The sequence below is a fragment of the Arvicanthis niloticus genome, chromosome 2, assembly GCF_011762505.2.
Source record: "Arvicanthis niloticus isolate mArvNil1 chromosome 2, mArvNil1.pat.X, whole genome shotgun sequence".
In the NCBI taxonomy this organism is placed as follows: Eukaryota; Metazoa; Chordata; class Mammalia; order Rodentia; family Muridae; genus Arvicanthis; species Arvicanthis niloticus.
The window spans coordinates 51,596,009-51,614,563 of record NC_047659.1 but is presented as its reverse complement, the minus strand read 5'-3'; the positions used below and the strand labels follow the sequence as shown (position 1 = coordinate 51,614,563).

At 43.9% G+C, this 18,555-nt stretch overlaps 1 protein-coding gene across 1 annotated transcript in view; it reads left to right on the top strand.

Annotated features, from left to right (window-relative positions):
- Pde11a (phosphodiesterase 11A) overlaps window positions 1-18,555 on the top strand; it is a 353,700-nt gene that overhangs the window by 246,287 nt on the left and 88,858 nt on the right. The window contains exons 11-12 of the mRNA XM_034496108.2: window positions 16,370-16,516; window positions 16,967-17,074. Coding sequence (XP_034351999.1) covers window positions 16,370-16,516; window positions 16,967-17,074 — 255 coding nt within the window. The remainder of the gene's footprint in view (window positions 1-16,369; window positions 16,517-16,966; window positions 17,075-18,555) is intronic.

Sequence of the window (18,555 nt, the reverse complement as noted above, 5' to 3'; positions counted from 1 at the left end):
TTAGATTTATTATACATGTTTCTACAAGATGGATCTTGGTACGCTGGTATACATATCATCGTTATATTCCATGTATTATCAGAAATGCCTGACATCCCAAACAAAAGCTACAGAATAGTGCCAGCTCATCTGAAAGAGTAGACCTACAGTGGCCAGGGCAATTAAAATGAGGAAGAAAGTGTATGGAGGGAAAGGCCGTCTTGGCAATCTTCCATGAGACTATGTTGCTACAGGGATTCCTTTCTAGTTCTTGGACTGTGGAGTTCACTGTGGCCCTGGGCATCTTCGTTCTGGGATTCAGGCTGACAGAGAAGGCCCAACAGAGAGATATGCCATGCTTATGGTAGGAAAAAGAATAAGAAAACTAACAAAGCCACATGGTTGACCTTCTGTTGTGTGTGCATGCGTGAGTGTATGCATGCATGCCTGTGACCCTATGACCTTTGTCATCCTGTGTGTGGCATTGTGCTGCGGGGCAATACATGAGCCTGTAGAATGCTCAGACACGGAGAAGAGTGAACAATCAGGAATAACAATGTTACCCATCACAATGACTGCACAGGTAAGTGTGCCCTTCCCTAATTAACCCTGTATAGAGGTCTAATAAGGAACGACACCCAGAGACAGTGGTTGATAAGGTGGCCTGGCTGTCCCCCTGTCTCTACTCACTATTTATTTTTTGCAATGCAACAGGCTTTGGGGGAGTGTAGTGGGGAGGGTTTCTCCTCCCACTTACCTCAGTGTGAACATACACAGAGGAATTCAGAGAAGGTTTGGATAAGCTTTGGTTTATGCCAGCCAACTAAAGTTAGTCCAAAAATACCCAGAACAGCGTGGGTGGTCCAGATTGTCAACATACTTGCTCTCAGCATGGATCAGAGCATCACTGTCAGACTTCAGGGACATCCTACAAGGTCACTCAGCGTCTTTCCCCTTCTTCCACACAGTTCTTGTGTATACCTTCAGGCTTCCTCCCTCCACTGTCTTCTGAGTTGCAGTCCCTTGGTATTTGGGATGTTTGTCAGCCATTCTGCTCTTGCTGGCTTTGCTTGGTTTCCCTGCTGGGTTGGGGAAGAAGATGAGGGGAACTTATGTTTCCGCATGATCAAGACTCTGAAAAGATGAACGTTAGGTTATTCAGCCAAAGCTGATAGATTTTAGGGACTTCTGTTGACACATTCTCTCATCTCTAACTCGAGTTTGCCTCCAAGTTCATCCAGTCACCTGAAGGCTTTTATTTTTAAAACCTATTTTAATAAGGGTTCTTAAGTGCTTCAACCTCCCCTATAGCTCAGTGGCCAAAAGTAGGGGAGGCAGATGGCTAATAGGACAAAGGGGATGTGGACCTGTCTAGAGTAGTTCTTGGGGACAATTTCAATCTTTTTTGTCTGAAGTCAAGTCCACTAGCAAAACACCAGACATGAATCAGCAGCAGTGGCTCGATCCAGAAGAGACCGTGAGGCTCTGATGATTGCCAATTGGCAAGAAGCAGCCAGAACACCACCAGAAGCTCTTTGGTGTGCTTCTCTCTATGAAGTCACTACAAGCAGAGATCAGAGGAGACCAGCAAGGTGGAGACCAACAAATGTCAGAGTGAACCAATGTCAGAGTGCCGTCACTGTCTGCTTGGTTATGTGTATACTCAAACACCACGTGTCCTCTTAAGCGTCCATTCCAGCAAAACATCACATGCCCACTCACCAGGCAGCTTCCAAAAAAACACCATATGTCTGTTTTTAGCAAAACATCCTCTCACATATCTGCTTCAGCAAAACAGCCTCTCATAAGACAGTTTCCAGAAAAACATCATATAACATAACTGAGTCTCTATCGAAACCAGAAATTCCCACTTCAGTTACCCCTTTCTGATTCCGGGGTATTCTAGACCTGTATAACTGCCGAAATCCTTTCTCTGCCTTCCATTCTCTTTAGATTGTTCGTAACTTAATTTACTCAACCCTCTTTCCAACCAGTTAACCTATCTAAACTTCCTAAGAGTGTGAGTTCAGTGAGAAACTAGTTGCTGGTGAACCAGTCAAAACCTGATAATTCCCTTCCTCTTTATTCCTCTTGGGGGTCCAAGTGAGGAATAGTTTATTGCCATATTAGATGCAGTGAGACTGACCTGCTGGATTTTCTGACCTGTGCCCTCGTTGCTAACATTTAGCTCAACATGCGCTTAACCTGCCTTCTTCCCTCAGCCTCGCCCTTGCTGCCCGTCTTCTGGTACTACACTCTTCAGCTGTCCTTCACAACTGAAGCTCGCACAGCAGCATGGACATGTCACTTTTACGTGGAGCTAACCACGTAACCACGTGGATACTAACTTCCAGGTGCCAGAAGGCTTTAGAGAAAAGAAACAGCCAGCAAGGGACCATTATTTAAAACTTTCCCCATTGCCTGTAATGAACATCTGCATTAAGTGTTGATCTTATTCCGTCTCTTGTCCCAAAAGACAACTAAGGAAACCTCATTATAAACAGCTGTGCCGTGTGACCCTTCGTGTGTTTGCATCACTTTGTTGTCTGTATAGAAACAGAGATGAATTTGGACATGGTATTTACAAATTCTGGGAGCAGCGCAGCTGAAGAAAACCTGCTGTTCCCTGGCTTCTGGGGATGTCACTGGACCAGGCCCTTACATGTCTCTCTTGCTGTCTGTGCCTCCTCTCTGGCTTGGGGCATGAAGAGTGGAGGTTCCACTTTCTCAACTGCCCGTGAGAAAGGATGCTCTCCCTTAAACTTCCAGACACTGCTCTCCCTACTTCCTAACCCCTCATCCTTCTGATGAGTGTTCTCAGAGAAGGTCTCCAGCTTCCATGTGCCTGTTAGACAAACCTCTGGTTTGGATCAAAACCAAAGCAGACAGGCTCTGTCTTGTCTTGTCCTTCAGGAAGTCCGAGGCTGGGGAGATGCAAAGATGCCTACACAGCACTTGGCAACATGCCTAACAGCCTGAACGGCTTCAGGAACTATGTACTGAATGGACAAGAGAATGACAGTGAAGGAGACTCAATGGCGAGGAAGCTGTGGAAAAGTTACAAAAGCAGCAGGTCCAACAGCACTGAGAGAACCAGCTTGAGAGACACTGCCTGGGTTCTAGGCAGCCAGGACATGGACAGCCAGGAAGCTGTGGGCTGAGGGGTTCTGAGGAGCCAAGAAGGATGACAGGAGCTGACACCAGGCCCTCCAAGAAGGAACTTCTTTCTATCTTTCCTCAATGGGATTTCTAGGTAGTTATTTTCTAAGTTACGGAAGCACACAGGTAGGAATGCAGGGTGGCAAGACCGCTTCCATCAACCAGGTATTAAGTAGAAGATCCAGTTCTTACCAGCTCAGCACATGAAGATTGCCTTTCCCAGTTGGACAGGGAGGCTGACGTCATATTGGATAGGTTGATGCCACTAAGCCCTCCCTTGTGAGGTATTGAAGTTGATGGTCTGTCCCTCCAGTGATACCTTAGAGACCCAATTCTGAATGTGGGGTTTTTTTCCTAAGAGTGGGGACACTACAGTTTACTAGGGACAATCTTCTAGCAGTCCCTCTCTAGGGCACAGGGAGAGGAATAGTTGAAGTTATAATCAGCAGGCTTCTTCTGGGGCAGACTCTGCTTAAGCGCAACCTGAAATGTTTGTTTTGAAGACCTAGACTCTCAGTGTTCACCTTGTCGTAATAATGATAACCACCTGTTGTGTTAAATTAGGTTTCCCTTAAAAGCCATACATTGAGACCCTTATAACCTGCACTTCTGAGTGTCCGTGGGCATGGCTGTAGGGTCTGTAAAGGGGAATTAGCATAAGTGAGGTAAAAGGAGTCATCCCTAACCCAGCACAACTAGTGCCCTTTTGAGAAGAGTTATAGATACCTCAGCATAGAAAGCCAGATGGGACACAGCCATCTACACCCAGGACACAGGTCCCAGGAGAATCAAAACTGTCCATCACTTTGATCTTAGACCTTCCACTTCCAGGCCTGTGGGAACACACTGGGTTTGATTCAGCTACACATGGCCCTGTGTTTGGCAGTCATAACCCATAGGTCTGCTGCCTGACACTATGGGCCTACTGTGAGCCTGCCATTGCCCAAGATTCTGACCCATTTTAACTTTCATCATGACTGTGAGAGATGGTAATATTTTTTTTTTGCTCCTTTATCAGAAGGGAAGTGTTCAAGGCCATAGCTTTAGCAAGTAGGAAACACAGATTCAAATTCAAATTCAGAAGCCATGCGCTTGGCCCAGCACCAACCCACATTTATCAAGGACGAGCCAAGCTCTGAAAAGAACTAGGCTTCAATAATTGCTGACACTCGAGAATCTTAATCCTTTCCTTATGGAAATTATAAATGATGAGAGACAGACTCACAAAGGCCAAAAAAAAAAAAAAAAAATGTTTAAAGCTGAATGGAGAGACACTCTGCAGGAAATAATACCAGTACTGAGCTGACATCTCAATGAATCTAAGGGATATTTAAATCGCTCCATGGACAATAGAGAGTTGTGGTTACAAATATAGGGAGCAGAGTGATTGGATTTGAATTCTAATCTCAGGATATGTCTCCTCAGATGAACTTGAGCATGTTCCATATCTTCTTCCTCTCAATCTCTTCATCTGTGCTAGGAGGGAGTGTGAATTATGACTAAAAAGGAGATGTCATCCATGAGTTTACTGCTGGATTAAATGAGATACACCAAGAACTTAGTACAATGTTAATATGTCTCAGGTATACTTACATGTCTGTATGAACACACTAGATGGGAAAAGTATTTCTTCTGATGTGCATTTTACCCAGGACTAGCAAAAATAGCCAGCAGTATTTCAAGTCTCAATTTTTAAAGTTATTGGTGGTGTTAAACATATGAATATTTTTACTGAACAATATGCATTTTTTTTAAATTCATGATTATTCAGCTTAAGTCAAATGTCGCCAAACCACAGCCTATGTAAAATTGAAATGTTTCTCTGTGCTTAAGAACAGTCTATGCAAGACAGAATGGGATAATAAGATACCTGAGAAAAAGTCAAAAGGTAGATGAAATCTCAAGTGTGTACACAATAGTGTGCACATGGATGTTTGTGTGTGTGTGCTAGATAGTGTGTCCATGGATGCTTGCATATGTGCCCAGGAATGCCTCTATCCAGCAACAATAAATCCAGGTAGGACTTAAGACAGGGAATTGTGTCTTAGCCATCAGCCCCACAACCATCCTGGCCTCACTTGATAGATTAAGTCTTTACTGCAGGTGACTGTTTTATTCACCCCTAAGAGTGGAAACCTCTTGTATAGTGCTCCCTATGCCTTGACAACTCAACATAAATATTTACTGGATCTATACGTGAAAGTATATAAATTTTTATTTATCTTACCTCACAGAGGAACGGTGAGATATATAGGGAAAGTTAGGCCTGTTTTCCTAAGAAGATATCCGAGCACACACTGAAGGAACAGCTGAGATAGGTAGTCACAGAAGTGACAGGGACTCTGCTGTGCATTTTGAGAGGCAGAATAGGAAAATGTTTATACTAAATGCATACATCTTGAAATATTTCTTCTGGACGTCTCACTAAAAGCGATTATGAGGGGACTAGCCTCATGTGTCCCTGGTGATAGGTTGTGCTTCTGACCACAACTAGCAGGCTAAAACGGAGTTGTCAGAGCATGGGCCATGGCTAAGATAGTGTGGTATAAGCTGAGCAGCATGGACCTGGAACTCCAGTAGAGTTCACATCCATGCCAGTGGTTCTGCACCTTTCTCTTCACCCTCAGGGTAGCCCAACGCTGCCATTAGCTACTAATGGTCATCCTAAAGCTCATGTCTCACCATTCCCTGCCTTTGCTTCATGGTAGAATGTGAAGCCATATGCTCTGTCCCAGAAGCTGATGCTCTGGTCCATCCATCCCTAGAGACTGATGCTCTGGTCCATCCCTAGAGGCTGATGCTCTGGTCCATCCCTAGAGGCTGATGCTCTGGTCCATCCATCCCTAGAGGCTGATGCTCTGGCCCATCCCTAGAGGCTGATGCTCTGGTCCATCCCTAGAGACTGATGCTCTGGTCCATCCCTAGAGGCTGTTGCTCTGGTCCATCCATCCCTAGAGGCTGATGCTCTGGTCCATCCCTAGAGGTTAATGCTCTGATCCATCCATCTCTAGAGACCAATGCTCTGATAGATCTCTAGAATCTGATGCTCTATGACAGCTTCATCTTTGATTGTTGCACAACTTCCTCATCTCTTTCTCGCCTTTCCTCTATCAAGCTACTGAATGAGTCTTTGAATTATGCCTCACAACCATGTGGCCTGCATGCTAGCCAGCAGCACAGAGGAGGGAAGGCACCTCAGTGACTGAGCTTCCTTTCACCCTGGAGCAGAGAGGGGCTGCAAACCCTGAAGCAAAACTCAGCAGGTTGAAGTCAAACAGGGCAAGACGTCATTAAGGCCCCACTGAGCACAAGTCAGAGAAATGCTATGCAAAAGGCAAAGCAGTTGTGGTGGTGAAAACAAAGAACAGCAGATCCTGAGCTAGAAGGGCAGTGCTGGGCTGGCATCCTGCCACAAAGGCTGCCATCACTCTAAACTTCAAGTCAAATACAAGCTGCATAACCTTGGAAATCTGCAAATAGTCAGTCACTTCCTCCCCCGTTCAGATATAGGAAAAAGGACACTATACAAAGTTCTGACCAACTTGTAGGGCTGCCATGCTGCACTTACACAGCAATCTTGTAGTGTTCTTCCTCCATGGAATTAAGTAGGGTATTCTTCTGCTCAGGGTCACAGAGCTGGGAAGCATAAACCAAGACCAGAGGCTAGGAGTCCTCGATGTGTTCCCTACCAAAAATAACTCCGGTGCTGTGTGCACAAAGAGAACATCGGAGTCAGCCAAAGTTAGAAGGCTATTTGGCATCCTTGTACCATCTGAGATACCCATCCTTGGGGGGTGGGGGGGCAGTGTGGAGGGAGAAGGAGAGAGTGTATTTTGTGTGTTGTACCTCATGAACATGAGTGTATGTGTCTATTTAAGTATAAAATATTCATTAGAGTAGTTAGTAAAGTTTGTCTGACCCCACACCTACCAAGAGTCTCTGTGTCATGGTCTGAGAAGAGCATCTTCAATGGTCTTCTATTCCCAGCTTTCATTCATGGTGAATAGTTAATGAATTAACTGTGCAAACCTGCCTACAGTGGTGAAGACATTGTCAATACGTAAGACCCAACAACTGAGACAGCATATTATCCTCTTTCCTACAAACAATGACACAGCATGAAGCAGGGACATCATTAACTACTGTCCCAGCACTCTAGAGCCTTGAGTTGATTCATTCATTAACTACTGTCCCAGCACTCTAGAGCCTTGAGCTGATTCATTTTGGCTTCAAGTTTAGGGATGCCCCAACATTCCTTTAGGTATCCAGCATGCTGTAAGTCTTTCTTGATTTTCTCAGACATTGTGTTTTGGGATACTGGGCTGAGGTGCATTGCCTACATATGTGTCACTGCTATTGGATGGTCATATGTGTGTACTGTATGATGGTGGGTTAAAGTATTCTCCAGTCACTTGAGAGTCCCAGAGTACAAAAACTGGCAGGTGTCCACTTAATCAAATTCAGGCCAAGCCTGGAGTCTGGATTCAACTACTGTGTGTTGTGTTTTTAAAAAGATAAGATAAGGAAGGAATATATTTGATGGAGGTGTGATATGGTGTGGGGGGAAAGGGGTGCCTTTGTGGGCCCATGCTGAGGCATCCCTTCCCCCGAGGGACCAGCCACAGTATTGTATAGTATAGAATAGAGTTTATTCAGGGCTTGGGGAGGGAAGTTGAGGGAGTAGTAGAGACAGAGAAAGGCAGAGAGAGAGAGAGAGAGAGAGAGAGAGGGAGAGGGGTATGGAGCAGGAACAAGAGGAGAAGAGAAGGGAGCAAGAGCAAGAGAGTGAAGAGGGGGCAAGCAACTGTGGGGCACAGCCTAGACTAAATGCCAACTTGAACAGTGCCTCCCTGATGGTTCTTTGATAAATGCACTGAGATCAGCTGCAGGTTCCAGGACCCCTCCTCCTTTCACCCCTGTATCCTATGTGAACAGGAAAATTCTTTTCCTCATGACCCATTAAACATAGAGCCTTGCTCACCAACACCAAGTTCCTTTTCCTGGAGGACATGGGATTGTCTGACCACAACACTCTCCTAGAAAGAGAAGGTGGGCTGCTAAGTGAACAAAGAAAGAGAAAGCACGAATAACTTTTTTCATATGAAAACAGTATTTACATTTTTCACCCACCACAGCAAAGTTAGGAGCACAGCTTTGAAAGGGAGGTCTTGAAGGGAGTTCCAACCATGGAGGACAGGGAGTGGCCATCACCAGGAGTTGAGGGAACAGACTTATCTAGCAGATAACAAAAGCTAGCTGTGGTGTTCTGGGATAGTCAGGGGCCTGGACTATGGTCGGAAGCCATGGATAGGAGTTTGGAAAAATTGATAACCTTTACCTAAATGAGCTCGAATTTTGCAGTTGGTAGGGCATCCCAGGTTTCTGAGTTGAGTAGAGCAAGTCCTGTGAGCCCAAGGGCTTTGGGAACCTCTGTACTCACAGTTCTCGGTTTGTGTCATCTCAGAGATGTCAGAAGCCTTCTGTGTTCCTGTTGTTCTCTGCCCAAAACAGCATCTGCCACAGCCTCCCCTGGTGAATTCCTATCCCTCAGGGTTCACATCAGATGACCTGTGCTTCTCAGCCTGTGACTGTCTCTCTTCTCATTGCCTCTGAACTTCCTGGGTTTTCACGTTATTCTGTGTGTCCTTCTTTCTATTCTGGAGCCCATCATGAGAGTCTCAGGAATGCAGTCATTATTCTACATTCTAGAACAGGCTTTATTGAAACTCTTTTTAATCGTGATAAGTATTCTTTAAAGTTTAAATTATCTAAATAAACTTCATAAAGCTAAAGTTTAGTGGCAATTTCTAATTAAGATACAATACCAAGCTGAAACTATTTCTCTCAGGGATTATAATAATGTCACGTGTCTCCCTCATTACAACACTTAAACTACCTCGGTACTTCGTTGCACCTCCAGACAAACCTTGGGTTTAGAGACTGCCTTGTTTCCCAAGTGTATGTATTGCACCTATGTCTATTCTGTTCTTTGGGGAAATGATATGTGCTTTCAAAGGACAATGACTGTTAGAGTTTAGCTCTGTAATGCCTCCAAAGGTTCAGGTATTAAAGGACCAGGTCTGCTTTTGAGAAGAAGGCCATAAGGCACCAGCTTCAGAAACAGACCATAAAATCCAGGAACAAAGTCATAAAAACCCCCTCCCAAAGCACAGCCTGGGGATAACCACAAGAATGGGAAAAACACAAGAATGGCTTATCTCAAGATGGGCCATCGGTTCGAACAGCCTTATCCCATCCTGCGGCTAAATGTCTATGACAGAGGAATGCAGACCACTGACCGCCTATGACCCCCTAGCACCCACCAGTGAAGCCTTAGATTACCTAACCTTCTAGAGAGTTCACCCAATTCCCTTTAAGAAGGCCTGCGAGCCTTTGTCGAGGGTCACCATTTCAAAGTATGGCTGACTCCCAACATGCTGGTTGTTTCTGCAGAATAAACACTCTTTGTTTTTGTGTACTATCTGAATCCATGGTCTTTCTTCAGTGATTTTCAGACCCTTACATTAGGAGGTGGGTCCTAGTTGGAGGAAGTAGTTCTATCTCTCTCCCTCTCCCTCTTCTCCCTCTCCCCTCTCCCCGCCCCCCCCCCCTCTTCCTAGCCCTAACCGTACCCCCCTCCCTCCCTCCATCCCTCTATCCCTTCTTCCCTCCCTCTACCTTGCCCTGCCTCCCTGGCTCCTTGGCTGTGATGGGATGAGCATCCTTCCTCCACCAGGCCTTGTATCACAATGTTTCTTTCTTATGGCAGGTCTTCGAGCAATGGAGCCAATCAACCATGAACTGAAATCATAAACCACTAAGTCTTTCCTCCTTTAAGTTGATTTTCTCAGGAATTTGGTTACATCAGGGAAAGCTGGTTGACACAGTGGTCACAGCAGCAATATAATTATAACAGCCCAGGATGGTCATCATTAGAAATTGACCACGAGGCAGGTCATCTGCAGCTAAATCCCAAGTGCTGTTCATGACATGCCAAGTTACTTTCTGCTGGACAGGAATGGGTGATCCTGAGCTTGGCATTCGTCCATTTCCAGAGGTTGCGTAGTGTTTCCGAGCCAGTATTTACGGCTCAGATTCAACTCTGCCTCTACCAATCACACCGCAAATTTAGAGTTGTTTATCATCTATTTCTGTCGATCCGTTGTAATACAGGATTTTAAATATCCCCAATTTAAATATCTTAATGTGCTTTTTTAAAGAAAAAACAATGCATTAATATTCATAAAATACTAAAAGCTATCCCCAGCACACAGTAAGGCATCTCTGTAGCTAGCTCCCTCTTTCCTCCAGTCCTGAAAGCCTTAGACCTCCTCTTACCTCTGCTTTTGTCCAGAGAAGCAAGCGCCTGACTGGTCTAGAATGAACCGACAGAGCTGACCTGCCACCCACTCTGCTGTTTCTTCCCTCTTACTCAGCATCACACAATGTAGTGTTCATGTGTCAAAGGGATCCAGAATTATAGTTTACATTTTATAGTTCCTTTGTAAAACTTCCTTTTCAGTTGTAGAAGAGGTGGTTTATGGCTCCCTTTGATAAGCACTTAAACTGTTAAGATCCAAACAAAGAAAAGGACCAGGCACTGGAGCACCAGGTACTCCCGGCCAGGTAGACTCTCTTCCTAAGCGTTATTCAAATTAGCTCCTGGACTCATAATTCCATGTTTTCATTTACTGCTGCAGTAAACTAAATGGTTCTTTATCCAAATGTTATTTCCTGGCTATTAATTCAGTAGTTATTTTGGATTGTGACACCCCTCTTTGATTTAGGGATATGGCATGTTATAAATATTTAAAAGCCAAAGACTGACACTTTGAGAAATTGACTTTGATTTGTTTTGTTAATATCCTATGACTAGAATAATTATAGGCTTAGAAGACGTAGTCCCATCCTGTGTTCCTCAGGCAGGATGGGGGGCATGCGTCTATGCACAAGGACCTTGGCCATGGAAGGCCGTTCCCAGGCTTTTGCAGGTAAGCCTGCCCACCACACCTATCTCCTCAGGCTGGCCTCTGCTTTTGACTCTTCATTGTTGAGAACCTACTCTTGAACCCAAGAATGTACCAATGTACCGATGAACACTACCCATGTTTAGTAAAATGGTCGCTTCTAAAAGTCAAGGAATGTTTTATGCAGCTGCACATGCCAGCAAGGGTTTCCAGCAGGGCTCAGGGTGATGTATGGACTGGTATGATTTAACAGTGGATCAATCAACCTATTAGGGAAAAAAGACAAGGTCAATAAGGTTGGGTCTTAGTGAACCACAGGTCATTCTCCATTTCTCAACCTAATGTTCTTATTTCCTTTCCATTAACATTTCATAATGAAAAAATGCCTATATTCTTTAATTTTTAAGATAATTAAGTGAATTTAGTGCCTTTGAAGGGTAGGAGATTTATAATGGCACAAAGAACCACACTATTAATAACCAGAAGACGCGGGCCACCAGGAGAGCAGCGATGATGTCTCTGTTGCCGCTTTGGCTCCTTTGGTGACGGTTGGTAAAGGGTTCAGTCCCCTGTTTCACCTCAGATACTGACTTTCCTGCTGAGACCAGAAAAAAAAACTAGGTCATTTTGGTCAGTGCCTTTGTCTCTTAGGAAGCAGTTTCCTGGTTGCATTTGAATTGGAACAAATTGCAGCATAGATCTTTTCAAATGCTTGGTATTCTCTATATGCAACCCCCAAAAAGGTGTGAGGGGAGCGAAGTTGTTCTGGGGCTGGCCTAAGGAGCCACAGTGCAGTATCTGTTGTTACTATGGTGTGATTGCTCTCACTAAATGCACAGGCACCATGGCAGCCTCCAGGCACACGTACTAAAAAGCACTGAATACTAGATCTGACTTACTTCTGAGTTCCCAACCTGGCCACTTAAAAAGTATCATTTAAAAAGCAATAGTTTTGATAATTTATGGATTAATATAGTCTCTCAGACATACTCATTGTCTTTCTTGTTCCCTTGTTTCTTGTTCAAGCCTTGTTAAAATAGTAACAGATGATGCGGTATAAATTCTCAAAGCCAAATAAATCAGGAAATAACTGATTAATGACATTTTGGAACCTAGAGAACAGACAAATAAATAGGATTTAACTTAGCAAACCTAAGATTATCCAAACAGCTGGTGACGCAGAGACAGAGCGGTCAGGTTTACTCCAAAGACTCCTCCATGCAAACAGCTCAGGAGTTGGCTCTGAGAGCCTTCAAGGGTGAGCATGAATGTGGGGCTGCTGACAGGAAAAAGAGAAAGTCGCAGAAGCAGCTGAATGCAGGATCCCTGTTCCACTCTCTGTCTGGAGACTAGCCTCTGAATAGGGTAGAGCAGGGGGTCTTTGCATGGAGCCATCAATGCAAAGGACGGCAGGCTAAAGATAGTACTGAAAGAACGGTTCCACACTGAGGCTGCCCAGATCCTGCTACAGGCTCCCAACAAGGCTCCAGAAGATTCTCCAGAGATTAGGAGAACCTAAAGAGCAAAGACACAAGAAGGTGGATCTTTCATAACTTCCCTGAGCAAATATATCAGTCATCCCCTCTGCAGGGTAACCTCCAAGGTGTAATAGAAGCTTTCAAGCAAGACTGGGAAACCCAAGGAAAACCTCTAAGATTTGTAAAGCCTCTGATATTTCTAACTCCCTTATTGGCAGATGGCTAATTGAGAAGACACTAAGCCATCTAAGGATAAACAAAGTGTGGTGGATGCTTATCCCATGGCATAGTATCTTTAAAGGGGAAGAGACCTCCTTACATGATACAACAGTATGCTGGTCAAACAAGCAAGTCGCATGAAGACAAATAATGCATGACTCTATGCGTATAAGGCAGTCAGAGCAACCAAACTCGAAAACAGAATGCTGGTGGCCAAAAGCTAGAAGAATGAGATATTAGAAGTTGCTTGGTCTGATTACATAAGATGAAAAGGTTCTAGAGGTCCACTATACAATAATATGCACACATTTAATAGTACCTGTCTACTCAAATTTTTGAGTAGATTATCATATGTGTTTCTGTTGCCATAAGAACAAAGATCAAAGCAAAGATCAAAATAGGAAAGGAGAAGAAATGTTAAACGGGACTATCATTAACATCTTTGAAGAAGTGAGGCGATATCTTGATTGCTTCTCTGTGGCTGTGACAAAGCCCTGATCAGATGGAGCTTGGGGAGGAAAAGGTTTATTTGATCTCAGAGTTGTCATCCCTCATCTGGGGAAGTCAGAGCAGGAAGTCAAAGCAGGAGCCTGGGAGCCATCTCTTAATGAAATCATAGATTTCCCAAGGCATCTCACGTTTTTTAAAGGAGACCTAATATTAGTAAGTTCTCTCCCAATTTACTAGCAAGAAGTTTGAGTTCATGGTAAGCATGTGGACAACAAACACACAGTAAAGATTATTAGTCCAACATGGTGGCACATAACTCAGAAGGTGGAGGCAGAAGGACCAGGAGTTCAAGGCCAGCCTCGGCTCCATGATGAGGCCACTGTGAGCTGTTGAGCTGCAGATAATACTGCTATAGGATTTTAAATGAGATCTCGGAAGTGTCGGGTGGTCATAGTAAACTGCATAAATTAACTGAGTATCTCCCATCTGGGAGTAATGGTATTCATGTTGAATGTTACCTAACAAAACAAGGTGTGTGCATGAATGCATGTATGAAGTGGGCTAGTGCAGGAGGCAACAGAGCAGCACACTGCTACGGTCAGATGTAAGTGAGATGGAGCATTATCGTCAATGGTGGGAACTTAAGAGATAATGCTTGCAACAAAATAATGGTAACAAGTAACAAAATTGCAGCTACCTTATGTGTTGAATTTAAAATAAACCTAGATATTGAAGCTGGCTGCTTCTGGGTGAGGAAAAACATTTGTTGCCAGAGGAATATGACTCTCTCTCTCTCTCTCTCTCTCTCTCTCTCTCTCTCTCTCTCTCTCTCTCTCTCTCTGTGTGTGTGTGTGTGGTGTGATATAGCATGGTAGGGCTGATTTGTTTTCACGGCTGAGGTGCTTAATCCTGCAGTGATCCATGGTTTTTCATGTTTGTTACTGCCCAATTAACAATGGCCAAGGTATGGAATCAACCTAAACGCCTGTCAGCAGAATAACAGATAAATAAAATGTGGTTCATGCAGACAATGACAAGACATGATATGGAGTTTTGTTCTGTCATAAGGAAGAAAGGAGTTGGTCTGGGAGATGGCTCCTCAGATAAGGGCTTCCCATGGGAACATGATCCTGAGTTCAGATGCCCAGCCCCACAAAAAGCTGCACGGGCTCTGTAACTTCACTGTTGTGACAGGGATCTCTGGAGGTCACTGGCCAGATACCTAGACAACTGATGACTTCTGAGTGAGTGATATCATCTTTGTCTAAAGAGTAAGGCAGTGAGGATGGGGAAGACATGGTGTCAGCCTCTGTCTGCTATCACACAAACACACACACACACACACACAAATACCACAGAAGAATAAAATTGTGTCACTTGCAAAAATAAATAGACAACTATAAATACATTATAAATAAATAAAGTGGATCGGGAATCATTATGCTTAAACAAGACAAGATAGACTCAGAAAGACACATAGAATGTGGTTTTGCTCATATGTGGGCTGCAGATTTAAATGTATGTTTGTACCATTGAAGTGGAAGCGGGTGGAGAGGACTGGTGGAGAGGACTGGGGCTAACAGGAAAAAAGATAACAAGGTAATAGGACAGGGATTGACTTGGAGCAAAATACTTGACACAAACGTGTGACATTCATAATGAAACCCATTATTTTATATATATGTTAGAAAAACTAATATGGATTTGTTTAACTTTGATGAAAATGTTTAAAAGTAAATAAATAAGCAAGGCACTTTCATAAGAACACATACACACATACGTAAACACATATATACACTCATACACATACACACACACATATACCACTGTGTTTGAATTTCAAAAACCTTACTATTTTAATTCCAGGAATCTAGTATCTGCAAAACTACTGGTATATAAAAATGATTTGGTAAAGCCTAGGGGATTATTTTTTATGAAAGTAAAGGCTTCGAAATGGATGCTTAATTGGCCCACCACATAGGTTTGTTCATTGCTCACCCATAGTGTGGGGAATAACCAGTGTTTGTATTTTAGCTTAGGCATGTAAACTTTTGCAGAAACGCACAGGGTTGGAGAGGCAGGATTAATTATGTGGTTTCTGGAATGCCCAGAGTGGCCAGCATTGGATTTAATTGCTTAGCCAAAGTAGTTCCAGGGCATAAATTACTCGCAGGGTAATTTATACCCAGTGAGTAGACCAGGAATACAAATACGCAATGGTCTCTGGTAACTTGAAAGCCATAAAATAAACACACACACACACACACACACACCAAGAGTGACCCAAATGACATGGCAAACCCAAAAAAACTAGCATAGAAATTATTTTCAAAGATTTAGTTTCCCTCTCCTTTAGGTTTGTGCAGGATAATGATTGACAACCAACCAAGGTGGGTCTTTGGAAACCCTGAATATATATGAGCAGTACTGTATATTGCTAAACAATATAGCAAAATTTATCTTTAACTGAAACTATGCTAACTCTCCAGGTGGCTCAATTTTTTTTTTTATCAATGCAGCATATTTTGTACCAGAATTGAACTGTTTGCCCTTCTCTGCCCTTCTGAATATACAGAATGCATGTGGTTTTGCAAGTATTTTTGCAAGGTACAAGATACACTGGAAATGGAAGAAGCAAGGGAGACTGGTGTATTCCTACCTCCTATTATGTATAGCAGCAAATAAAATTCATAGCTGCTGGCCACCCAGATGTTTCTGCATGTAGCAATATGCATCGAAGTGTATATCCTATGGCCACAGTTCCCGTAAACTAGACAGTTGTATATTCTGAATTCTGTGGAAAGATCTAGTGTGTATATTTTATCTTCTAATTAGCTTCCCATCTCCCTCCCTCCCCATTCCATTTCCTTGGGCATTTGCTGCTCAGAAACAAAAGACATTTATAGCTCAGAGTTTAGCAGTATCAGAGTGTAAATGCGGGTCAGGCCTGATTTATGTGGACCACTGATAAGCAGAAGAAAGCTGGACACGGGGTTAGGTAAAGCTACTGAGCTTTGCTTGGCTGTCTTGGTTTTATAGGCAGCCGACATCCACCCTGGTGTCAGAACTGGCCATCGATGACATCCATTTCAATGACTATGTCTTTTGGTTTTGTAGGCAGCCAACATCCCCCTGGTGTCAGAACTGGCCATCGATGACATCCATTTCGATGACTTTTCCCTTGATGTTGATGCCATGATCACAGCTGCTCTACGGATGTTCATGGAGCTGGGGATGGTGCAGAAATTTAAAATCGACTATGAGGTGAGATGCTCTGTGTAGGATGAGCTAAGGAGTCCACCAGGCAAAGTGTCTTAGCCACTGTGATGTAAAGGTTTTCCAAAGGCACAGTGTAGGCCATGATCCCTGCCTTGTGGACTCCACGCAAGTGTAGTGAGAATCTGGCAGGGTGTTAGTGGAAGTTTAGGAGGGTTTTTATTGTTGTTGTTCATTTTTTTATATTAGATTTGTCTTACTTTATGAGCATGACTGTGTTGCCTGCATGTATGTATGTGCACCACATGCATGCCTGGTGCCCAGGGAGGTCAGAAGAGGTTATCGGATACCCTCCAACTAGAGTTACAGATGGTTGTGAATTGGACCCAAATCTGCCTCAAGAACAGTACGTACTCAATGGCTGAGCCACCTGTTCACATTAACAGCAGTCCTCTGAGGACACAAACCACTCCCTAACTCACTTCCCTCCCATTCCAGACCCTATGCAGGTGGCTTCTGACAGTAAGGAAAAACTATCGGATGGTTCTCTACCACAACTGGAGACACGCCTTCAATGTGTGCCAACTGATGTTTGCCATGCTAACCGTAAGTGTGTTTGTCGGTGTCGGAGCGACAGTTCCATTTGTGTGGACCCCCTAGTTTCTCCTATACATTTCTATTTCACTGAAAAATTGTCCTGTGGTTATTTCATGGCAGCCCACACATGTCCTGTTTATGGCAGTAGATATTTGACAACATCTGAGCTTTAAAGCTAAGAAACCATTGACACCTGAAAGTGGGTAGATAGCCATGGAGTGAAGACTCGGGCATCTTTTTGGTGTTCTCTTTTGGTCAGCTGGTTTTCTCATCCATCTTACTCCCTCCCCCTAACGCTTGGATTTTCCGTATAAGTTCATTGTGGAGGAAATAGAGATGAAAGAGAGGGAGGAGAGATTCCCTGGGTAAGATTGAGTTGCTGCAGAAGTCCAAGAGGGTGTGTGAACATCACCCAGGAGAATATGGAATTCTGAAAGAACACGAGCTTAGGGGAATGCCCAGTGAGGTCTCAAGAGAAGGGAGGGGTAAGAGCAGACACTGATAGAGCCCTGTGTGGTTTACAGAGAATGCCGGGCACTAGGCCAGAAACCAGCCTTGGGGTTAACTCTGAAAGCAAATGTTGATGGCAAGGCCCAAAACAAAAGCCTCTGCTTGTTCCCATTCGCTAACAGGAACCGTTGGCCCAGTTTCTACTAACACTGTTACATGACCAAGAAGAATGTTTTCTGACTTGAATATGTTGGGTTTCCTGCTTCTTCATAACAGAGACATGTATAGATATGCACACACGTGTGAGTTTATGTAAACATATTTACTATGCAAACAATAGACGGTGAGTTCTGGATTCTTAGAACATAAATACAAATACCTCCTGTCTTTGTACCCATCTTAAAACCTAAACAAAATTGGGACCTTGGGAGAAATGTATTTTCTTTTGATCCAAATGAACAAAGTTTATTCTTCCTCTTTGTGAAAATCTTCACCCTGTGCTCCGTCTGCCCATTAAGCCTTTAAGGTACTGATCTGATGCCAGTTTTCCACAAAGTTCCATCTGTCTCCCAAAGCATCAGTAATTGCCTCCTCCGCCAGAGCACCAGCGTAGGACAGCTGTGTTGCTACTGTGTGTCTTAAGTTCCTAATCTCTCATTTCCTGCTAAGCCATCCAGGACACAGACAATCCCTTACCCCTTTAACAACATTCACCTATGTATCCCCAGCCCCTGTACCCTAGTACAGCTGTACTCTGTGTGCATTTAGTCAGTTCTCGACAGTGAGTGATGGACTGGCTTCAACTCAGGTGTGTGTACTAAGGAGCAACAAAAAGGGACTCACTTCTCCCTTGGAATGTGGGGGGTGGGATGGCGGGGGGAGGGGGGTCCACCGAGGCAGCAAACCAGTCCTGCCAGCTACTGTGTACACTAGAGCTGAGAAGTTACTTACGGATGGAAAATGCCCATGAGGCTCACTTGCTCAGTTGCTTGGAAACAAAAACACCATCTTGCTCAACTTTAGTAGAACTCAGTAGACAA